This window comes from Pipistrellus hanaki, assembly GCF_964339955.1.
Source record: "Pipistrellus hanaki genome assembly, chromosome: 11".
NCBI classification, from domain to species: domain Eukaryota; kingdom Metazoa; phylum Chordata; class Mammalia; order Chiroptera; family Vespertilionidae; genus Pipistrellus; species Pipistrellus hanaki.
This window is the reverse complement of record NC_140513.1, coordinates 14949093-14969631: the sequence shown is the minus strand read 5'-3', so window position 1 is coordinate 14969631 and position 20539 is coordinate 14949093. Positions and strand designations below refer to the sequence as shown.

Genomic DNA, 20539 nt, shown 5'->3' with positions numbered 1-20539 from the left:
GATATATGCAGATTTGAAAAAGGGATGGAGAAACGGTTTATGCACATAGTGCTAGAAATGTAAACCAGCTCATTCTGCTTTCTGATAATGTGGCAATATTTATTTTAAAACTTTAGATGTGTAGCATTTCCTCTGTTCCTGCAATTCTAATTCAAACCATCCATTTTATGGGAATGCTCAAGTAAATTTGCAAAAATAGTTATATAGTACAAGGATGTCCAAAGCAACAATGCTTGAAATAGAAACATAAATATCCATTAATAGGTGAATAGTGAAGTAAATTATGGTACCACCTTGTAGCAGACTATGCAGCAGTTAAAAAGAATGAGAAAGTTTACACTGTCGTTAGTACAAAGTCCACAATGTTGTGAAAAAGCATTAAATACAATCCCATTATTGTTAAAACATGATCATCAGTGTAGCAATGTATATGTAGGTATGAGTGAGTGTGTGTGTTTCATACACACAGAAAACAACCTACAAGGACACATTGTTTATAGCTACCTCTAACATATGAGATTAGACAGGGGAAAAAGAAAAATTTTATTTTTTAAGATAAAATTTATTTTTATACTTTTCTGACTTATTTGAATACTATTGTAATCTTTAAAAGGAAAGTAAAAATGTGTATTAAACAGCTAATCCTGGCCACTGGGATTCAACAGAGATAGTTCAGTTGTAAAACTTACCTTTTCCAGAGACTCCTTCTCAGCTCGAAGGTCAGCCAGCTCTTCCTCCAGCGCTGTCACCTTGAGTTCCAGTTGCTTCCGGCTTTGCTTTTCACTTTTGAATCTGGACTGTGCTTGCTCAGAGGATTCTTGGAGCTCTGGGATGTAACAGCAGAGAGATTTAGCTGCAGAACCAGAGCCACAGCATACTCTACAGCATCTCAGAAGCTTCTTCAAAGCTGCATTCTGTGATCTCCCAATCCTACTACACAGGCATCTTCCCTCCGTCCTTTCAGTTACCCCCTCACTGACCAGCCATAGATTCAACAAGCCATTTAGTGACTTCCCCACTAACCCGTACAAAGAGGCCACCTTAAAAATATAGCACTCCCACAATTCCATTGCAGTCACTGTCTTAGCACGTTAGACAGATCTGTCTGGTATTGGTCCAGCCCTTTCTCACTGGCTGGGAAAGGTATTCTCAAGTTTCTTGGTAGCTGGGATATTCTACCAAAAGTTTGCTTTCAAAATATGCCTTCTCAAATAAAGCTATTTGAAATATCTCCTTAAGATGTAATACATCATTTATTTTGTTTAGAAATTTTTTGAGACCCTATGGAACTCTTGAGGTAATCTGTATGCATTTAAGTCTAAGCCTATCTCTCATGTGCACCCAGGTTATGCTCTGAAAGAAAAGGGATTTATCTTTAAGATGTCACTGTACCAACTGACATCACTATTTTTTTTTATTTTTTTTTTTAGCTATCAGGCAGTGAAGTTTGCTTCTTGCCCACTCTGTGCTGCTCCAGCTCTACCCACTGGTCCCATCTGAGTCTTCCACATTTGTTTCCATGCACTGAGGTGGATGCATCAACATGCTGGTCTTCCCAAATCTTCTAAGTCACCGTGGCTTCAGCACCACCTTTGTGCCACCTCTGAGCACTGATTAACACTAATTTTTAAGAAAGGCCTGTACAATTATGAGCAGGACACCACCCTTGCCCTCTAGGGGCTTGTATTCTAGAGGGGAAAACATGCATATAAATAGGGCTGATCAAAGGCAACATGTGAGAATGGCTGTAATGATGCATGAGGAAAAAAATTTAAAGATCAAATATTGTAGGGGAAAAACAAGGAAATCTTCTGAAAGAGGAAAATTTGGGAGGAGTGGAGAATGGGAATATTGGCGAGGGTGGGCACACCAAGTCCTGAGAACAACATGGATATAAAGCAAGACAAGAACTACAGATGTGCTGAGGAGTAGAGCCAGGATGAACTGAGCAGCATAACAGGAAATAAGTCAAGACGGAGGGGCCCTGAGTGCTGGCTAAAGAGCTGCAATCTATTCTCCAGGAAACAGGCAACTGGTACAGGAAGCACCTCTTTCAAAAACTCCCTCTGTCAAGAGTTAGAGCAACTCTAACGTCCCGGCCTACGAGGCCAACTGTAAGTCCAAAGATATTGAAGGCCAACACTTGCTCAAACAAAGCGAAACTGTGGCCACTGATCAATTCTACACGCATAGTCATTCTTTTGTTGTCCTTTCATCAAACCATCATGTAGGTTTATACTGGCCCGCCTTAATTTTTCGCTCAGTCTTCACAAACTTCATGAGCATTATGCCAAAGGTATTGAGAGGAAGGAAATGGTCAGAGTCCCGCCCTCTCTACACAGGACTTACCTGAGAGCTCGGCCTGCAGTTTGGTGAGCTGGCCCCTGAAGAGGTCTGTCTCCTTTAAGCTTTCGGTCAGCTGCATCTGCAGCTCGGTTTCTTTCTTTTGGTGAGCGGTCATTTTCAGCTGCAGGTGAGAGACCTGTGCCGTGGCTGCTGCTAACTCTTCCGTCACCTTGGCCTGAAGAGTAACAAAGTATGACGTCACTTTAAAAAGGGTGTTCTTTGTCCCTAAGTGACAGCCCAACCTCACATACACTATGCTGACTGAACTGGTAGAAAGGGAACTAAGCTAAACCCACCTTCAATCTGCATTGAACTAAAATCAGACCTTCAAACGTACAAAGTGTCTGACTCAGGAATTCCCTTGAAGAAATTTGTCCTTAGGAAATTCTTGAGAAGATTACAAAAATGTTGCTACAACGATGTTTGATGTAGCATTGTATTTAGTTGAAAAAGAATGAAAAAATAAAATGCTCACAAATGGGCTTAAGCAAATTATGATACAACAACTCTGAATGGTGTCCGAGAATATTAATGGCATTGGATACAGTTACAACCTATTGGTAAACATCACCAATCTGATGCATGGGGGAAAAAAAGAAGAAAAAAAAAAAGGTATTCCTACCATTTTCTAACTTTTCTATGTTTTTTTTTTAATAAAAAAGGAAATTTGAAAATTTAAACTGAATGTCTTCAATGGCAATCAACTATAATTTCTCCCCTGTAATACTGCACTAACATTAGTCCTACAATGTAAAGATCAGCCCCATGAGAGTTACTGTTTTGGGGGTTTTTAGAAAAACAGAGCTAATAAAAGAAGGGAATGCTTCAACTTTTGACTGCTTGATGTATGTTAAATGGTGCTCTGCCCTAGACAAATGGAAGTAAAATAATGGTTGCAAAACCTAATCTGATGATATTCTGTGTATTATAACAGGAAAGGTAATAAGTCATGATTGCTCTTCTCATGACTAGTCTTGCTTTCTGGACAGCAACGTAGCCATGGGGTCGAACCATCTCTCCTGCACTATTACACTGCTACTACCATTACTGCTCTCATAACTTACATGCATTTTTACAATTGTCTACTTTCTTACCAACAGAATAAATTTAGTTTGCAATAAGCTGTATAATTCATAAATTACTAAGATCAGTGATTGTTTCTGAGTCAACTTATTGCAAAGTATATTACATAACAGATATCTGGATGATGGACATATTAAAATCTACTGGAAGATTTCTAGTTCTCTTCCCAACGATGGCAAAAGTTCTGTTGAAAAGCAGATTGGTAATTACGTACACGGGACCACTCCTGAGCTCTACACATCCTGAGCTGGCTTTTCTCTCCCCGGTTACTTTACCTTCTCTTGTTCAGCATGCAATACTCTTGCCTGTGTGTTTTCTGTGGCTGATTGAAGTGAGTTGTTCCTCTTCTCCATCATCAGGTTATTCTGCTCAACATACCTATGAAATATATAGGGAGGGGGGGAAACAACACACATTTATCAAGCATCAAATGTATTCCAGGTGTAACACACATTCAGGCCTCACAACATTGCTCTCTACCTTCATAAACAATATAAAAGATTTTTCTTTCCCTTAGAGCTGCAATCAAGTTTGGTGTCAGGAACCTGGGCTGGAGGTAAACTGTTTTGAATTTGCATAATGAAGAGAAGAGAAATTGGGAGGGTGTGTGTTGTGGTGAAAGGGGATGAGAAGGCAAAAGAGACTGGAATAAGAAGGCTGCAAAGAGGGAAGAAAAGAAAGCCCCTCCCTGCCCCCCTTCCATGTGAGAGATAAGAGACATGAAGAAGAAAAACATGGGAGAATGATTTTTTAAGTGAAACACTGTAGGCTATGACAAATATCCCTGACCCACACTTAAATCTTCAAAAGGATGTAGAAAAATTACAAAATGCTTGGGAATCTATTGATTAAAGAGATTCAACCTACACAGAAGAGGAAGAGTTTATACCAGTTTTCTGAGTATTAGCATCACTTTTATGGGAACTAGACCAGTAGGAATAAACACAATACCCAAAGCCAGGTAACAAATGAAGAGAGAGCTGGGTTCAAACACAGGTCTGCCTTACATCACAGCCTACTGAGCACTCTCTACTGAAATGCCTCTCAGAAAACAAGCAATAATTCACATGATAGGCAGGAAACAGGAGAATGATAAATTGCCCTGAACAAATATGTTTATTTAACTTGGGCATTTACAAATTAAACCCTTTTGTCCATCCTAGCTAGTGCCCCCGTACCTGTCATTACCTCTGATTTCGTTCAATTAGTTCACTAATCTTGTCATTCTGTTCTTCTATCCGACTGCTCTTTTCAAGGATCTCTTGCTTCAATCTTTCATTTTCCTGGATTCAAAATGTATGATGTATATCTTAAGTTTTTAAGAGAAAAGTGCCAGATAAAAGGGAATCAACTTGGACAGCGACGTTACATATTTTGAGATAAAAAACATATAATATTTAAAACAACTTATTCCTGAGGGATACAAATCACTATGCCCAATAGATTAAACATATAAATGGCTATAAAGTAAAGCAAAATTCTGAAATATTCTCAAAGAGAAATGTTTCCTCCTGACTATATAGTGATGTCACTTGGAATTAAGCCATCATGGATTTTCCAGAATTTCCCACCTCAATGTGGTATTTATCACATTTCCCAGAATTTCTCACCTCAATGTGGCATTTATTTGTTTCTGGAGTGGAGGTTTTAAAGGGTAGTCAGTCTTGGGAGAGAACAGGGGCAAGACTCCAGGCTATGCTCTGTTCCTGATCACCTTACCTGAATAATTCGCTGGATGTTGCTCATGATCATTTTTGTTTCCATTGTAACTGACATGCTAGGAATGAGCAAGGGATTGCCAGCACTATGCTTCTGTAACTCTTCAACCTACAAAAGGGGTGCCAGAACGACTTAGTGAGAAAGTTTTAAGTGGAGAAATATAACATACCCAAGATAGAATCACTTTTTTGAGGGGGCTGAGTTTCTGAGACAATCTCTAATACAAACTAGAGCTTTCTTCTGCGAACTGGATACCAATAACTATTCTTTAGGGAAATAACTACTATGAATATAGGAAACCAAGAAAGAGTTTACCCACAGCCCTGGTTGCTCCCTATTTGTACCCCCTGCTTGTATCCATTTCCAACACAGTCCCCAACCTGACAGGCACCTTGGTCATGAGGTGATCCACTTTATCAGCCACTTTGCTAACCGCCATCCGAATTTCAGTGTTATGCTGTCGGGCTTCAGTCATGAGAAATGAAGCCATGTCACCAGATCCTAAACAGAAATAAGTAAAAGAGAAACTTACAAAACTGGAGTAGAGGATATTGTATGAGGAAAAGCCAACATCTCTCTCAGCAGAGGAAAGAAAGAAACATTTCTAAATACCGGAAAATGCTGTACTGACACTTCAGGAGAAGACGTAGAGCAGACAGACCCAAAAGGCTGCTAACAATAACCAGGTTATGCTCCTGCAAAATGCACCAGGGATGCAGCCTGGTCCAAGGGCACAAGCATGCCCACTGTGCCTGTAATAGCACTAGCAGCTCAGATTGTTTCTCCATTCATTCAACTGCGTGCCAGGTACCAGGGATACAACAATTAATAAAACATGGTGGACAGAGACTCACATGTAAACAGATCATTACAACAGAATGCATAAAAGGAGCACAAAGAAAAGCAAGATTAACTATTTGGTGACACACAGTCACAATCATGTCTCTTGAAGGAGAGGAGGGAGGGATGGTAACTATACAGAGGAGATGACAGATTTCATGGTTTCCTGGCCAGAGAAGGGACAGGGCTTCCAGACAAAGGTTGCATCCAGGAAACCCATAAATTATGTTGTAGGATATACTTGTCCTTCTAACCAATATCCTAACAGCAAAGATGATTATTACGTAAAAGACAAGCTTCAGAACAAGAAGGTAGTATACCACCCCAGCTGTTTACATTTTATTTTGTTTTGTTTTATACACTAGACAACCATACTTGTACATGTATACAAGATACCTGAAAAGTTACCTCAGTAACTGTTAATAACAGTTTCCTATGGTCAGGGGGTTTAATGATGGAGGACAGTAATTTTCACTTTTGGGTTATTTGGCCTTTTAATAAAAGTATATTATTTTCATAATTTAAAATTTTTAATAGATCATCTTTCACCTGAGATATTGTATATCCACAAATAGCCATCATGCTTTCTCCCAATTTCCTCCAATGTTTTGCTATTTTAAATAAATTCTACAGAGCCACACTGACAGAGGAATTAAAAAAGGGCTGGGGGGAAAAATGCAAGAAACAAAACTCAAAAAGTGGGGTGAGGGTGTTTTTTTTTGAGAGGGGGAATGATGGAAATGTTCTAAAATTGAATTGTGGTGATGGTTGTACAGCTCTATATATTTACTTTAAAAATCATATAATTATACACTTAAAATGAGTGAATTGCATGGTCTGTAAATGATACCTGGAGAAAGCTACTTTCAAAAAGATAAGAAAAAAGGGCAGAGATCTATTGGAGTAAATCTGAAAACCAGATGGGAGGGAGGAGAGCACAGCAAAAAATGACAGGAAATTACCTACCTTGAAAATGGGGAGACTGAGAGAGCGGTGCTGGGTACAAGGGCCGAACGGTCTGCAGCTGGGAGGTGATAGTTGATGCCTGGGGATAAACATAGGCTGGCACACCTGCATAGGGCTGAGAAAAATGCCAAGTTACAGCTGGTTTATAAACATTTGTGCCTCTCCTTTTTGTTTAATTTATCTTGGATAGAATAATGTGGACAGCTGGAAGGAGACTCAAACTTATTGAAGCTGGAGATGGATGAGATTGGGGTTTGTTATTAAGAATTGCAGCAGGAGCATTAGCTTTGTAACCCAGTCACTGAAGTCCTACTTAGAAAGGGAGGGAAGGGTGTCAGGTCGCTCCTCAGTCCTCTGGTGATACGATTCGATTAAGTAGGAATTTGTTCCTCAGCCATCAGGCCTATTGGTGGCTTAAGAAATGTTAAAACTAAAGACAACTCTGCTTAGTTTCGATCGAGGTAAAAGGAGAGTTGTCCACTGAGATATCAAACTAACCCCACCAGGTTCCAAAGGATGCCTCTCTCCTGCTTCTGTCTGCTTATCTGTGTAACCAAGAGCTCTATTTTCCCTCTGAGTCACCTCACATACAAAAGGAAAACAGTCACACCACTTCTTAGGGTCTCTGTGTGGACGAAATGTAGTGATACATAGGTAATGTTCCTAACAACTAATAAGTTAAGTGGTTGGCAGATAGTAAATGCTCAACAAACAGAAGCTGTTATTGTAATGATGGTAGTTATTATTCTTTGAATTAAAGAAATGAAGCTCATATAACTTCAGATATATAATTACCTATTAATTATATGTTAAAAAATATTAGTCTATGGGATGACAATTCTCCTTCAGGGAGTGGAGAGAAAGCAAGTGGGACTTTTTCAATTCTGATACACCTTGTCCACCACCACTCCACCCCTCCATTAAGAATCACCAAGGAAGTGAGCCCGTTATCATTGGGAGTATGTCTTATTCATCAAAGGTACAGCAGCAGCAGAAATCGTTCACTATCCTGGCAGTCAGCAGAGGCAGACAGGCTGCTGCCTCTGCCTTCTGTAAAAACAGAAAAAACCTACTTTAAGGAGTCTCTTTTAGAGGACAGAGTCCAGCTGTACTTTCTAGGCAGCCTCCACCCTCAACCTACAATTACTGTGCTGAGTACAGCGCAGAGTCTTAGCTTATCAGCTGTCTGAAAGAAAAGAACTCAGAAGACGTGTAGCCCTCCGCTAGGCATGTGTGAAAAGGAAACAAACAATGGATCGGGCCTTGACTGTGTGCCAGGCTTTGAACCAGATGCTTTGTCTGTTCTTGCACTTAATCTTTAAAACAACCCATAAGGCATGTAATCCTTGGACTGGTTTAGGGATGAAAAAGTGGTGGTTCAGGAAGGGGAAAAACTATAATCTCTTATTGTAGAGAGCTGCTATTGTATGAACGGTACAGGAAGAAGAAGAAAAGAGACTGACTGGGGCCATTATAAATTACAGATTATAAATGACATGGTTCTTAAATGTTATTACCTGAAAGGACTGGGAATTTCCAGATACAGCTGAAGAGTGGGAATCGAGAGATGCAACTTGCATTAAGGCAGCAGAGGGGGCTTGGAGTCCAGAAACAGATGGCTGAGGTGCTAAGATAAAGCAAGAAGTTTTCACCATTACCCACCCTTGCTTGTATGAGTCCAAAGTAGAACCTTACAAACCTTCGGGCTTCAGCCTTGACCACTTTCCTCACTTAATCTTTTAAAATCAATTCTACATGAGTCTCAGCTATGGGCTAGTGGAACGAAAGTGGGTGTTCTCGGGGGCATTTGACTCAAATGGACAATCCCATCAGCTGACAGGAAGCACAGACTTATACGGAGGGAGATACCTCATTAGCTGAGTGCATAATTCCAAAACTGTCAATGCAACACAGCAAACAGTCTCAATAACCACCAGGTCTGAAAATGCCCTACCCAGGGAGGAACTGACAAGTTTTACATTCTAGTCCAGTTCTCAGTACTAAAACGATACAGCCTAACAATATGAAGAACAGTGATGATAACTTTGGTGCTGACCCCATTCAAGGCCAGAGTCACAGAGGGCTTCCTTACCGTGTGTGGTAACCTGTGGTAGCACTGGCTGGGCAGGCTGAAGAGAGGGCTGAATGGATGGAGTCGGCATGGGCTGCCCAGCTCCTCGCAGAGCATTGACTTCCTGAAACAGGCACCAGCATTTTCGTTATTATGTATGAGTCTTACCAGAAAACTAAGGCTGGCTATCCACCCTAACCTTGCTTACAACACAGAAGAGGAAGGGAAAGCAAGCAGGAAGGCAAGAGTTCGGGGTGTGGATTGTGGGGAGAAAGCACTGTATTACATAATAGAGTAAAATCCCTTCTCCCTGTAAATCTTAGCAAATAATTGAATATAATTTCCTCAAACATTCTAAGTTGTTCAAGTTTTATTATTGGAGGCAGCTAAACGGACTGATCTCCAGAATGTATTATTTACCAAAATAGCAGTGACCTTAGGGCTGACCTATCTGTTCCCACAGAAGAGGGGTCTCTTGCAAGAAAACCCAGGGAATAATCCAGCCTCTTCATTCCTGCTAAATAATCTCCACAGATCTGAAGGTACTCAATGAAAACAGATAGACCAGGATTCCCCGCATCTGATTACCATAATGTTTTGGGGATAATATATTTTAGAATGTTTGCCCCCATTCTTTCTGTTCATAAAAATCAAAGCACTTCGTTCTCTACTGTAACTCTAAACAAAATTATCTTATAAACATCTTCCTTATTTAGAGAAGGCAAAGAAAAGCCTGAGGCACAATGTATAGTGACTGACCTGCTTTGCTACACGAGGTCTGAAATCTCATTCTTTTACTTTGATGCTTCCTCTTGTTCTCAACAAATTCAGAAATGTATTATGCATTTCTGGAAAAGTATCCCACTTTTACATCACTATGGCTCTAAATTAACCTAAATGTCTAACAAGAGAGTGAACGGAATTATGACAAATCAATATAATAGAGCACTGGGTTCCCTTTAAAGATAATAATGCTTTGCTTTATTTACCTTATTTATATTATGGATATTAACATAAATGTTTATGACATGACACTAAGTTAAAAAATCAGGTTACACAGAATATATATAGAAGAATGCCCTTTTTATCAAATAGGTTTCTTCTTTCTTTATAATTCAAATTATTCTATAATGAATAAGTAACACTAAAATTTTAGTAAGAATATGATCTTGTCCAAATTTCATTTCCAGAGACCAGATAAAAATTAATCCTATAACAATAGAAATCTCTCCTTTAAGTGTTAAATCTATTTATCACTTTTCCAAAAAGAGATAAAACAAAGTTATAAAAAATAAAGCTATTTTGGAAAATTTTTCTTAGGAATATGACCTTTTCTATGTTTTACATTAAAAATAAAAATAGCCGAAACCAGCTTGGCTCAGTGGATAGAGCGTCAACCTACTGACTGAAAGGTCCCGGGTTTGATTCCGGTCAAGGGCACGTATCTTGGTTGTGGGCACATCCCCAGTGGGGCGTGTGCAAGAGGCAGCTGATTGATGATTCTCTCATCAATGTTTCTAACTCTCTATCCCTCTCTCTCCTCTCTGTAAAAAATCAATAAAATATATTTTAAAAAAATCAATCTCTATTAAGCATTTCAATTGAAAAAGAATGGTCTCATCAATAAAGAACCAACCAATGAGAAAAGAATTAAAATTAGGATATTTCATATTATACAATTTTAAGGTGGGTTAAAATTTTAGATCCAAATGTAAAACAGTAAGTATTTCTTTAAAACACATATGATTGGGATAGCTTTCTAATCATAAAGGGAAAAAGCTGATTTGATTGCAACAAAATTCTTGAACTTAAAAAAAAAAAAAATCACACCACATACAATGCAAAAGACACAGCAGTGTTATCTTTAGTATAGTTAACATCAGTGGGAAGACCAGCATTTCCCAAGAGGACCTGAACACTCAATCAACAAATACAAGTTGAACATCTTTCATGAGCTGGGCATCATGATGCTTAGAGTGATTTTTACTGGCAATAGTTTCTAGTGGAAGGCTAAATTACCTACTTAAAATGCCCAGTTCTTGTGGCAGATGTATGAAATTACTTCCATTTCTCAGAGGAACTGCTATCATAATAGAAACACACATACCAATAACAACACATATCATTTTGAATACAAACTCTCTAAATAATGATTCTGGGTTAGAGGCAGAAAAAGCAATAATTTCAACCAAAGGAACAGATGATAGCAACTTCTGCACTAATCATTCTAATACAGTCAGGGGAACATACTTCAACTTCTGAATCATTGGAATCCAGCTGTGGTGGAAAGATGGGCAGCATGGGCTGGCCCATTTTAGCCATCCTTGAGATCAACTTGGCCTTGACTGTATCAGGATTCTAAAAAGACAGGAAATTCATAAAAATCACTGTTATCAAGGTTCATTATTTCATTATTATACTGATAAACCTCATAAAAATATCTTGAGAGATTATTGAAGTCATGCTATAAGTAGGCTCTGAGCTTAGTGTTTTACAAACATATCTCTAATCGTTACAAGAACTCTATAAGGAAGCTGTGAGAATTATTTGCATTTTAATAATAAAGAAGCTGAGGATCAGAGAAGCTAGGTAACTTTCTGGAGGCCACATGATTATAATAAAGATTTGAACCCAGGTCTGTCTATGCAGAAGGGGAAATGAATAAACTAACCATAGACTTTCAGCTATATTTACAGCTCTTAACATTTTCTTATCTTTACCCATACATGAAAATGTTTCAGCAAACTAGGGGTGAGAAAAGACAGATTCATATACTCACTGTATTGACTGTAAGCTGTTCACTGAGGGAATTAGATTTGATACGAAGAGCCGGCTCCCTAAAAGCAAGTAGAACATACCGAGATGAAAACAAAATCCATAACAACGAGTCCAGATTATACTGATACACACATTATTTTTTAAAATGTTTGCCAATAGCTGTAAAACAAAAATTTAACTGCTTAATCTCTAAAAGCTAGTGAAGATGAATAATTTTCTATCCAAATGCTTACTTACATTTTTCCCCTTCAATATGTATTGATAGTTTGTGATTATGCCTTTTAACCAATTGTATTCCAGGGTTTAGCAGGCATTCTTAAATATCTGAGTTAGTGCTTTTACAGATGATGAGTATTAATCCTTTGTCAGAAAAATCTGATACAAATTATCTTCCCATTTTCCTCATCATATTTTAAAATTATTTAAATGTTTTTGTTTTTTTTTAGTTTTTAACTCTACCCCTATTTCTAAACCTCTCTAAGAATGATTTTTAAGGACAAACAGAGCTTGATACAAATCCAGTGTCTGACCCTGGCTTGAAAGGCACCGATGTGGGTGGTGACACAACAGGATCAGCAGGCAGGCTGTCAGCGCCAGGTATGGGGGAAGGGCCGGCAGAATCCCGGGAACTAACACTGTGTCCGTCAGAGCCGGAATCTCTGGCAAACTTCACCTAGGAAAGAACCCACATGTGAAACAGGTCACCAAAAAGGCACCCTTTCCCCTCCATCCTCCTTGCATGTTACTTATTCTTCATTACACAAGTCATAATCTATTCATTGTAGACAAATCAGAAAATACAGATAAGCCAAAAAAGGGAGGGGAGCAAGAATAATTTATAACCCAACCACTAAGCAATAACATTGTAGAATTTTGGATGTAGTATTTCACATTTATTTATCAATGTGCGAGTATGCTAATTTTTAAGACTTCTGATATATACCATTAAATTTCACATCAGCAAGGGTGAACAACTACTGTATACTCTACACAGAGTGTATAAATTCTTTTCAACACTCTTGTCACACAGGGCATAATCATTCTCTATCAGCCTTGACAATTTAATAAGCATGCCAATTTGAAATTATTAGATTACTGGTAAAAAAATTTATTTTTATGTTTACAAAATGCGAGTCTTTGATGGATACAAATTGGTTTGTTATCTATTATCAGCCGCCATGATTTCCTCAAACTCAAAGGAAAACTGAGAGACTATTAGCAGATGTGGAAAAGGCAGCGGGTAGCCTGTCAGGGAAAGAGGGTTGAAATGACCCCCAGAGATAACAGTGTCCAGTGAGGAAAGAGTCCTTGAGAAGGAAAGCATATCCTTTCTCGGTGGTAGCAGGAATAATGGCTACAATAAAGATGATCATAGTATTTATTTGTTGTTATTTTATAGTTTATGATCACAAACATAATCACATTTGGACCTAACAATCACAGTGTAAAACAAAGATCTATCCCCCCTCCCCTGGCCCCGCACTTGGGAGGAAGAGAGTAGTGCTAATTTAGTTAACCACAATTTGTTATAAAATCCGTAACAAAAATTAAACAAATTCATGACAAAAATTTTAAATGGTACAAAAGGGTAGAATGTAAAAAAGTAAGACTTTCTGAACTCCATTTCCATTCTCCAGAGAAAATCATGTAGAGTCACTCCTTAAAAAAAAAAAAAATCATCCTACTGTTTATTAGTAGGATGTTCTAGAAAACTGTTTTCCAGAGAGAAAAATCATTAAGAGTTAAGTTGTTAACAAAGTCGATGGATACACACACACACACACACACACACACACACACACACACAACCATACTATCCATACTGTTTTATAACTGCCTTCTTTCATTTAACAATAGATTTTGGATATTCTATAAGAGCTATATAAAAGTCCACTCTGTGAAAGAAAAACATAACTTAACCAGTCTCTTAATAATGGACGCTTTGTTGTTTCCAGTTTTTTAGTATTATAAGCAATGTGGCAGAGGGAGGAAACTATGTATCTATTTTTATGTATCTCTCAACATATAGAGACCTTTACATACTGATGAGAATAAATTGATAAGATAAATTTTTAGCCATGGAATTACTACATGTCTACAAAAAGTATGCACTTTAGGTAGAAATCACTATTTTAAGGACAAAATAAAAAGGTTAGTATACAGAAGTAACTTGCTCAATCACAACTTCTCCTAGACTCTGAATATAAACCTTGGTCTTAAAAAAAGAAGTCTTCAGAATCCGGTTTTCCAAAACATATTTACTCATTTTACTTAACCAGCAAAGATTACCCATCAGCACAGCATAGCACAAATTCACTCACCCGCCTAATCTCCACCTCAAATACCAGGATTGAATCCGTTGACTGAGTCCATCCTATTACCCCTTCAGAGCCTACAGCACAGGTTGGAGGGATAATAAGCAACCGCTTTCCTCCTTTTTTCATGCCCAGCATTCCATCCTCCCAGCCCTTTAAGAAACAGAAAAGGGAAAAGCTCATCAGATACAAAGAAAAAATGAAGTATAGGATCATCAGGTTTCACTCATCCACACTTTCAGGTTTGGACCTCTGGACAGCTCAAGTTTAACTAATGTCCCACCACCCCATTGGTTATGAGAATATCTAGAATACTGCTTCTAAATTTACTTGTAAAAAGCTGGCATATCCAGAGATGGATGAAATATACTTATCTCAGATGATGAGATAAATTGGAATAGGATGGCATTAAAAGATAAAAAAGCAATAATTTATTAAATACATTTTTCCATATACTCTGGCAAGTGACTCACTTGCATTATGTTGTTTAATCTCCAAAATAACCTCATAAGGTTAGCAGCATTATCCCCATTTTACAGATGAGAAAATTGAGGCTTACAAAGGTTAAATAACCAGTTCGATATTAGAGTTAGTAATTTGTTAAGCCAAGATTCAATACCAGATCTGTCTAATTTCAAGGGTCAGGCTTTAATTGCTCTGATCTACATGAAAAAGTCTCCAAAAGACTCTGAGAAAAGGAATCATAAACAATGCTATGGAGACTTTTGCCCGCGGATGAATGAGTACTTTTCAATGTGTTAATATATCCTGACACAACAATTCCCCATGTGTGTAAAATGCCCTTTTATGTTATAACACATGAAGAAAAAATTCACAATGTGAACCCAGGTTCTTGGACTCCGACCTCAGTGCTCCTCCTGCTGTGGTACAGTTGCCTCCCACAATAACTGAAAAGTGCTGATTCAAAACATCTCAGACAGATAAGAATCAACCCATATGATAGATACATTTCTAGAAGAAAACAGTTCCACTTCATTTCCTATTAGGCTGTAGGAAGGATTTAAAAATCTCCAGAGTTACAGGATGAAAGAGAAAGAGTACGAAATAAAGAAATGTACCCATCTTCAATGCCTGAAACCACAGATAGTACCAAACCCTATATATACTACGTTTTTTTCCTATATATACATACCTATACTAAAGTTTAATTTATAGATTAGATACAGTAAGAGATTAACAATAACTAATAAAACATAATGATAGCAATACATTATAATAAAAGTTATGTGAATGGCTTTAGGGCCATTATTAAGTAAAATAAAGTTTACTGAAAACAAGCACTGCAATACTGTGACAGGTAACCAAGAGGGCTACTAAGCAACTACAGGGCAGGCAGTGCTGACCGTGTGAATAAGCTAGGGCAGGGATGACTTGCATCCAGGCAGGACGGGATGAACTTTCATCACCATTTAAAACATGAATTATTTATTTCTGGAATTTCCCATTTAATATTTTCAGACTGTGGTTAAACCACAGGAAACTGAAACCATGGAAAGCAAAACCGAGGATAAGGCAGGATTACCAGATATTGTGTCGTAGAAAAATCTCCCAAATATAGACGTTAACACGTTCCCTCCCTCCTTTTAAAAAATATATTTTTACTGATTTACGAGAGGAAAAGGCCGAGAGATAGAAACATCAATGATGAGAATCACTGATCAGCTGCCTCCTGCATGCCCCACACTGAGAAATGCGCCTGCAACCCAGGCATGTGTCCTGACCAAGAATCGAACCATGACCTTCTGTGGTTCATAGGTCTACGGTCAACCACTGAGCCACACTAATAGGGCTCTCCCTCTTTTTAACCAAGCTTTTCCAGGCTCTCAGAAGATATCCAGGTTAGAAATTTCCAAAACTTAACCAAAATTAAACCTATTGCAACTGATAAAACCATATAAGAACACAAGCCTTTACCTTGATGACCTTCCCTGATCCTAATCTCAGGCGAAGCAGCTTATCTTTGTTAGCAGTGGAGTCAAAAACCTGCAATTTGATCAAAGTAAATGATAATTTAAAAAATAATAATAATAATCATTATGATATGCAACTGACTAAACATACCAGGCACAGTATTTCTAGAATAGGGAATGTCAAATATACTGAAAAATTAATTCCTAAGAGAGCTGAAAAGATTGGACCACATCATGGCTAAAGAATATTATCACCCAGAATATCTCTGGGCACTGACTTTCCAGATTTATAATAGAAGAAGAAAAAAAGTAACTTCATCTATTAAAAGCATTTTTCATCTATAAAGAACTTTTAAATAAATCATCTCATCTGATGCTGATACCAATCCTGTCATTAACCTCTAACCTCCATCCACCAATGGGGGGGAAAATAGTTTGAGTTTAAATGACTTAACAAGGTTACATTAGGCGTAAAATTGAGACTTGAATCCACTTTTTTTCTCACATACCATACCATAAGCTTTTGATGGCTTAAAAATAGTAAAAGACAACAAGTCCAACCTATTTATACCGTGTTTCCCCAAAAATAAGACAACCTCCAGCCGAAACCGGTTTGGCTCAGTGGATAGAGCATCGGCCCGCGGACTGAAGGGTCCCGGGTTCGATTCCGGTCAAGGGCATGTACCTTGGTTGCGGGCACATTCCCAGTAGGGGGTGTGCAAGAGGCAGCTGATCGATGATTCTCTCTCATCGATGTTTCTAACTCTCTCTCTCTCTATCCCTCTCTCTTCCTCTCTGTAAAAAATCAATAAAATATATTTAAAAAAAAAAAAAAGACATCCTCCGAAAATAAGACCTAGCGCATGGGAAGATAAGACATCCCCTGAAAATAAGACCTAGCGCAACTTTGGGAGAAAAAATTAATATAAGACACTGTCTTATTTTTGGGGAAACAGGGTAGTATCTACTATCAAAAAGACAGAAACAACTGGAAGGTCTAAAAGTAAGTTTTAAAACCTACTCCCTTAAGAATATAAAGTTTAACACAGCTATAGGAGGATGAGACATACACTTGAACAACTACCAAAAATAATACCTGGGAAACTGGTTTCCATTTTCTCTAAGTAGAAGTAATGAGTGGCACTGAGCAGATTTTATACATTAGCATTTCATGCCCATGCCCCAAAAGCAACGGTAGGAATTAAAGCAGGGCTCCTAAACCATTTCTATTTACCAACAGCAGCGATTCACCGTTATAATATCTTACACCTGAATAGCCCTCATGTTGTTTAAATGACAAAACGACTCCCAGGGGACATGTTCTTACCTGGCCCAGAGCATGATTCTGAAAGAGCCAGCTGGTATAGGCCACTTCCAAAGAATCTCCAACTTCCACCGCAGGGCCCTCTGTTACAATGAGGTCCTGTGACAGCACTGCATCCAAGGAAGGGGTGCTGTTGCACTTGGCAATGCACACCTGGGAGACAAAAATTGAAACAGCATAAGTTTAGTTTAAGCTCAGTTAAGTACTCCATTTTTCCAATGCTCTTTTCCAAATGGTAACGTCCACTAACAAATCAGATTACGTGTTTAGAAGTAAACCACTCCAAAGTCAGTAATGTTGCCGGAATTAAAGTGTCTAAGAGTATGGCTTTGCAGTCAGTCTGAGTACAGATCTGGTTAATAGACTACTTATTAACTTGTGATCTTGGCCAAATAACTTAACCTCTGTGAACCTTATTTCATAGGGATTTTGTAAAATGGAGACAAAAATTTTGCATATCTCCTAGGGTAGTTAAGAAGATTGAACTAACACGAGTACTAGGCACAGAGCCTGGAAAGTAACAGTGAATACACATAAATGTTAGCTATCGTTATACTGATTTTCAGCTTCAATGTTTGGGAATGTAGGCAAGAAAGGGACCTTCTAAAAAAATACACTGAAAGCATTTTTAAAGACAAAGTAACCATGCAGAAACGCCATTTCTTTAATATGGCCTCTTTCCTTTCAATTCACATTGGCCTCATCCAACACCTTGAATCACCTCTTTCTCCCTTACATATTCACTTCCTTAATCATTAAGCCCTCAAGACAATGAGGCTCTGGTCAGCAGCAAACAATCTTAGGAACAAAGCCTCGGGTCTATTGACCATAGGGTTTTAATGAAACTAAAGATAACATCTAGGCACAGTAGTGTTTCAGCTCCAGAAAAGCAGCAAAGCAAAATGAACCAATGTCTTGTCTGACACCAGGACCAGATACAATGATCAACAACTACCCTAACACCAATCAGTAGAGACCATAACCCTGACCAGGATCTTAACTCCTATAGTTCCCTATATAACGGAGGTACATACCCTCAATCAGAACCAAATCTGAGACCTTTTAGTCCACAGGCCAATGCCCTATCCACTGAGCCAAACTGGCTAGGGTACAGAACTGTTTTTAAAGAACTAAGTTTACAACATTTAATCTTTTTCCTCTTCAAGTCTCATTTTTAAGCAATTTGAATTAATTTGAAAATTCCTATTATTTTCCTGAAATATAATAAGCTCATGTGACAAATTCAATGGTTTTTTTTAATGCTTGTCCACTAACAACGTAATATTAGCAGGTTATTTTCCTTAAATCAAATCAAACTCATATTTAGTGTTTGGCTTTTCACAGAAAAAATAAGATGGTATTACCTGTTTATTAAACTCTACAGCAGCCTTTTCAGACTCAAACATGATGGACCAGTTTTGTCTCTGGTCATCATAAAAGGTGCTATAGTTATTGGGCCGAACCTGGGGAAAGGAGAAATGTTGACATAACTCAACCAGACAGCACAGAAGATAAATCTGATTGCCTAAACTCAGACAGAACGGCTGTGACTAAAGTGGACCCAAAGAGAGATACAGGGAACTCTCTTCTCCCTCCCACCTTCCATATATCATCCCCTAGTCCACATTCCCAGAAGGAAGCCAGGAGTCCTTCCCAAGATGCTCTGGTAAGATATCCAGTCTGATACTCTGGGCTAAAGGAGCAGATCTAATTTCTACCAGGTATGCACAGACCAATTTCTCTTATAAACCTACTAGAGGCACAGTGCACAACATTCGTGCATGGGGGGAGGGAGATTCCTCAGCCTGGCCTGTGCCCTCTTGCAATCCAGGACCCCTGGGGATGTCCAATTGCCAGCTTAGGCTCACTCTGTGGGGAGCGAGCCTAACCCGGCAGTCGGACATCCCCCAAGGGGTCCTTAGCGCTGCCATGGAGGCAGGAGAGGCTCCTGCCACTGCCACTGCACTCGCCAGCTGTCAGCTATGAGCCCAGCTTCTGCCTGAGCGATGCTCCCCATATGGGAGCACACTGACCACCAGGGGGAAGCACCTACCTTGATCACCTGCCCCTTGGTAGTCAGTGTGCATCTAACGACCAGTTGTTCTGCCACTTGGTCAATTTGCATATTAGGTTTTTATTATATAGGATCCCAAGGGAGTGAATGATTCTAATATGGGAAGTCTTACCATTAGTTCAAAGCTCAGATGAATCTTGGCAATAGTAACTGGCTGTTGTTGACTGATATAAAGAAGAATCCTATACTGTATTCAAGCAAAGATGAGCAGAAAAAAAGACAGAGAATAGAAGTTAAAAGACAATATAAAAATTAGCAGTAAGATGTCAGGGGTTGTGTTTCATGGGTACAAAACTCAGTTAATCCCTTAATGCTTGGATTTTAAATTGTATCTTCTCACTACCCATTTTAGTCTCTTTTTATTTTGGCCTTACTATTTAACTGTAATTGCAATGTCTTTATTTTGTTGATGTTCTCATTTCTAGATGGGTGACTAAGAGATAAACAAATGGCCAACCAGTTCCTGAAAGGATAATTAATAGTCATCAGTCATTAGGAAAATGCAAATTAAACCACTTCACACCTACTAAGGTATACATAAAAAAAAAACAACTGGAAAAATAATGAGGTGTTGGTAAGGTAGTGAAGAAATTGGAACCCATATATTGCTTAGCTATAATAATAAAAGTATAATATGCTAATTGGACCAGACATCCTTCCAGACGACTTTCTAGGTGAAGCCAGGACTGCGAGGGAAGCCCTGGTCCCAGGTACCTGCTGGCGGCCGGAGGGAAGCCTGGGTCCTTGGGGCCTGAGAGAAGCCAGTGCTGGCATCTGGGGGAAGGAAGGCCTACTCTTGCACAAATTTCATGCATTGGGCCTCTAGTAGGAATATAAAATGGTACAGCTGCTGTGGAAACAGTCGGGCAGTTCCTCAAAAAGCTAAATACGGAATTACCTTATGACACAGTAATTTCATTCCTATTATATATAAAAAAACCTGAAAACAGACTTAAACATATACTTGTACACCAATGTTCACTGCACCATTATTTATAATAGCCAAAAGGTGGAACAACTGAATGGCCATCAACTGATGAATGGATAAACAAAATATGTTATATACAGATAATGGGATATTATTCAGCCACC

At 38.6% G+C, this 20539-nt stretch overlaps 1 protein-coding gene across 6 annotated transcripts in view; it reads right to left on the bottom strand.

The window, feature by feature from the left end:
- The window catches only part of FKBP15 (FKBP prolyl isomerase family member 15), a 49149-nt gene that overhangs the window by 9395 nt on the left and 19215 nt on the right, over nt 1-20539 (bottom strand). For 4 of the 6 annotated variants that reach the window (XM_084899191.1, XM_084899188.1, XM_084899189.1 and 1 more), the window contains 17 exons: nt 19560-19634; nt 18738-18836; nt 17377-17526; nt 16054-16122; nt 14125-14271; nt 12334-12476; nt 11805-11862; nt 11276-11383; nt 9047-9149; nt 8472-8581; nt 6955-7069; nt 5540-5649; nt 5149-5256; nt 4618-4712; nt 3705-3807; nt 2350-2521; nt 690-826 (listed from right to left, as the gene is read on the bottom strand). In XM_084899191.1, the coding sequence (XP_084755317.1) occupies nt 690-826; nt 2350-2521; nt 3705-3807; nt 4618-4712; nt 5149-5256; nt 5540-5649; nt 6955-7069; nt 8472-8581; nt 9047-9149; nt 11276-11383; nt 11805-11862; nt 12334-12476; nt 14125-14271; nt 16054-16122; nt 17377-17526; nt 18738-18836; nt 19560-19634 (1902 nt within the window). The remainder of the gene's footprint in view (nt 1-689; nt 827-2349; nt 2522-3704; nt 3808-4617; nt 4713-5148; nt 5257-5539; nt 5650-6954; nt 7070-8471; nt 8582-9046; nt 9150-11275; nt 11384-11804; nt 11863-12333; nt 12477-14124; nt 14272-16053; nt 16123-17376; nt 17527-18737; nt 18837-19559; nt 19635-20539) is intronic. The other 2 variants (XM_084899193.1, XM_084899190.1) reach the window with 1 other exon arrangement.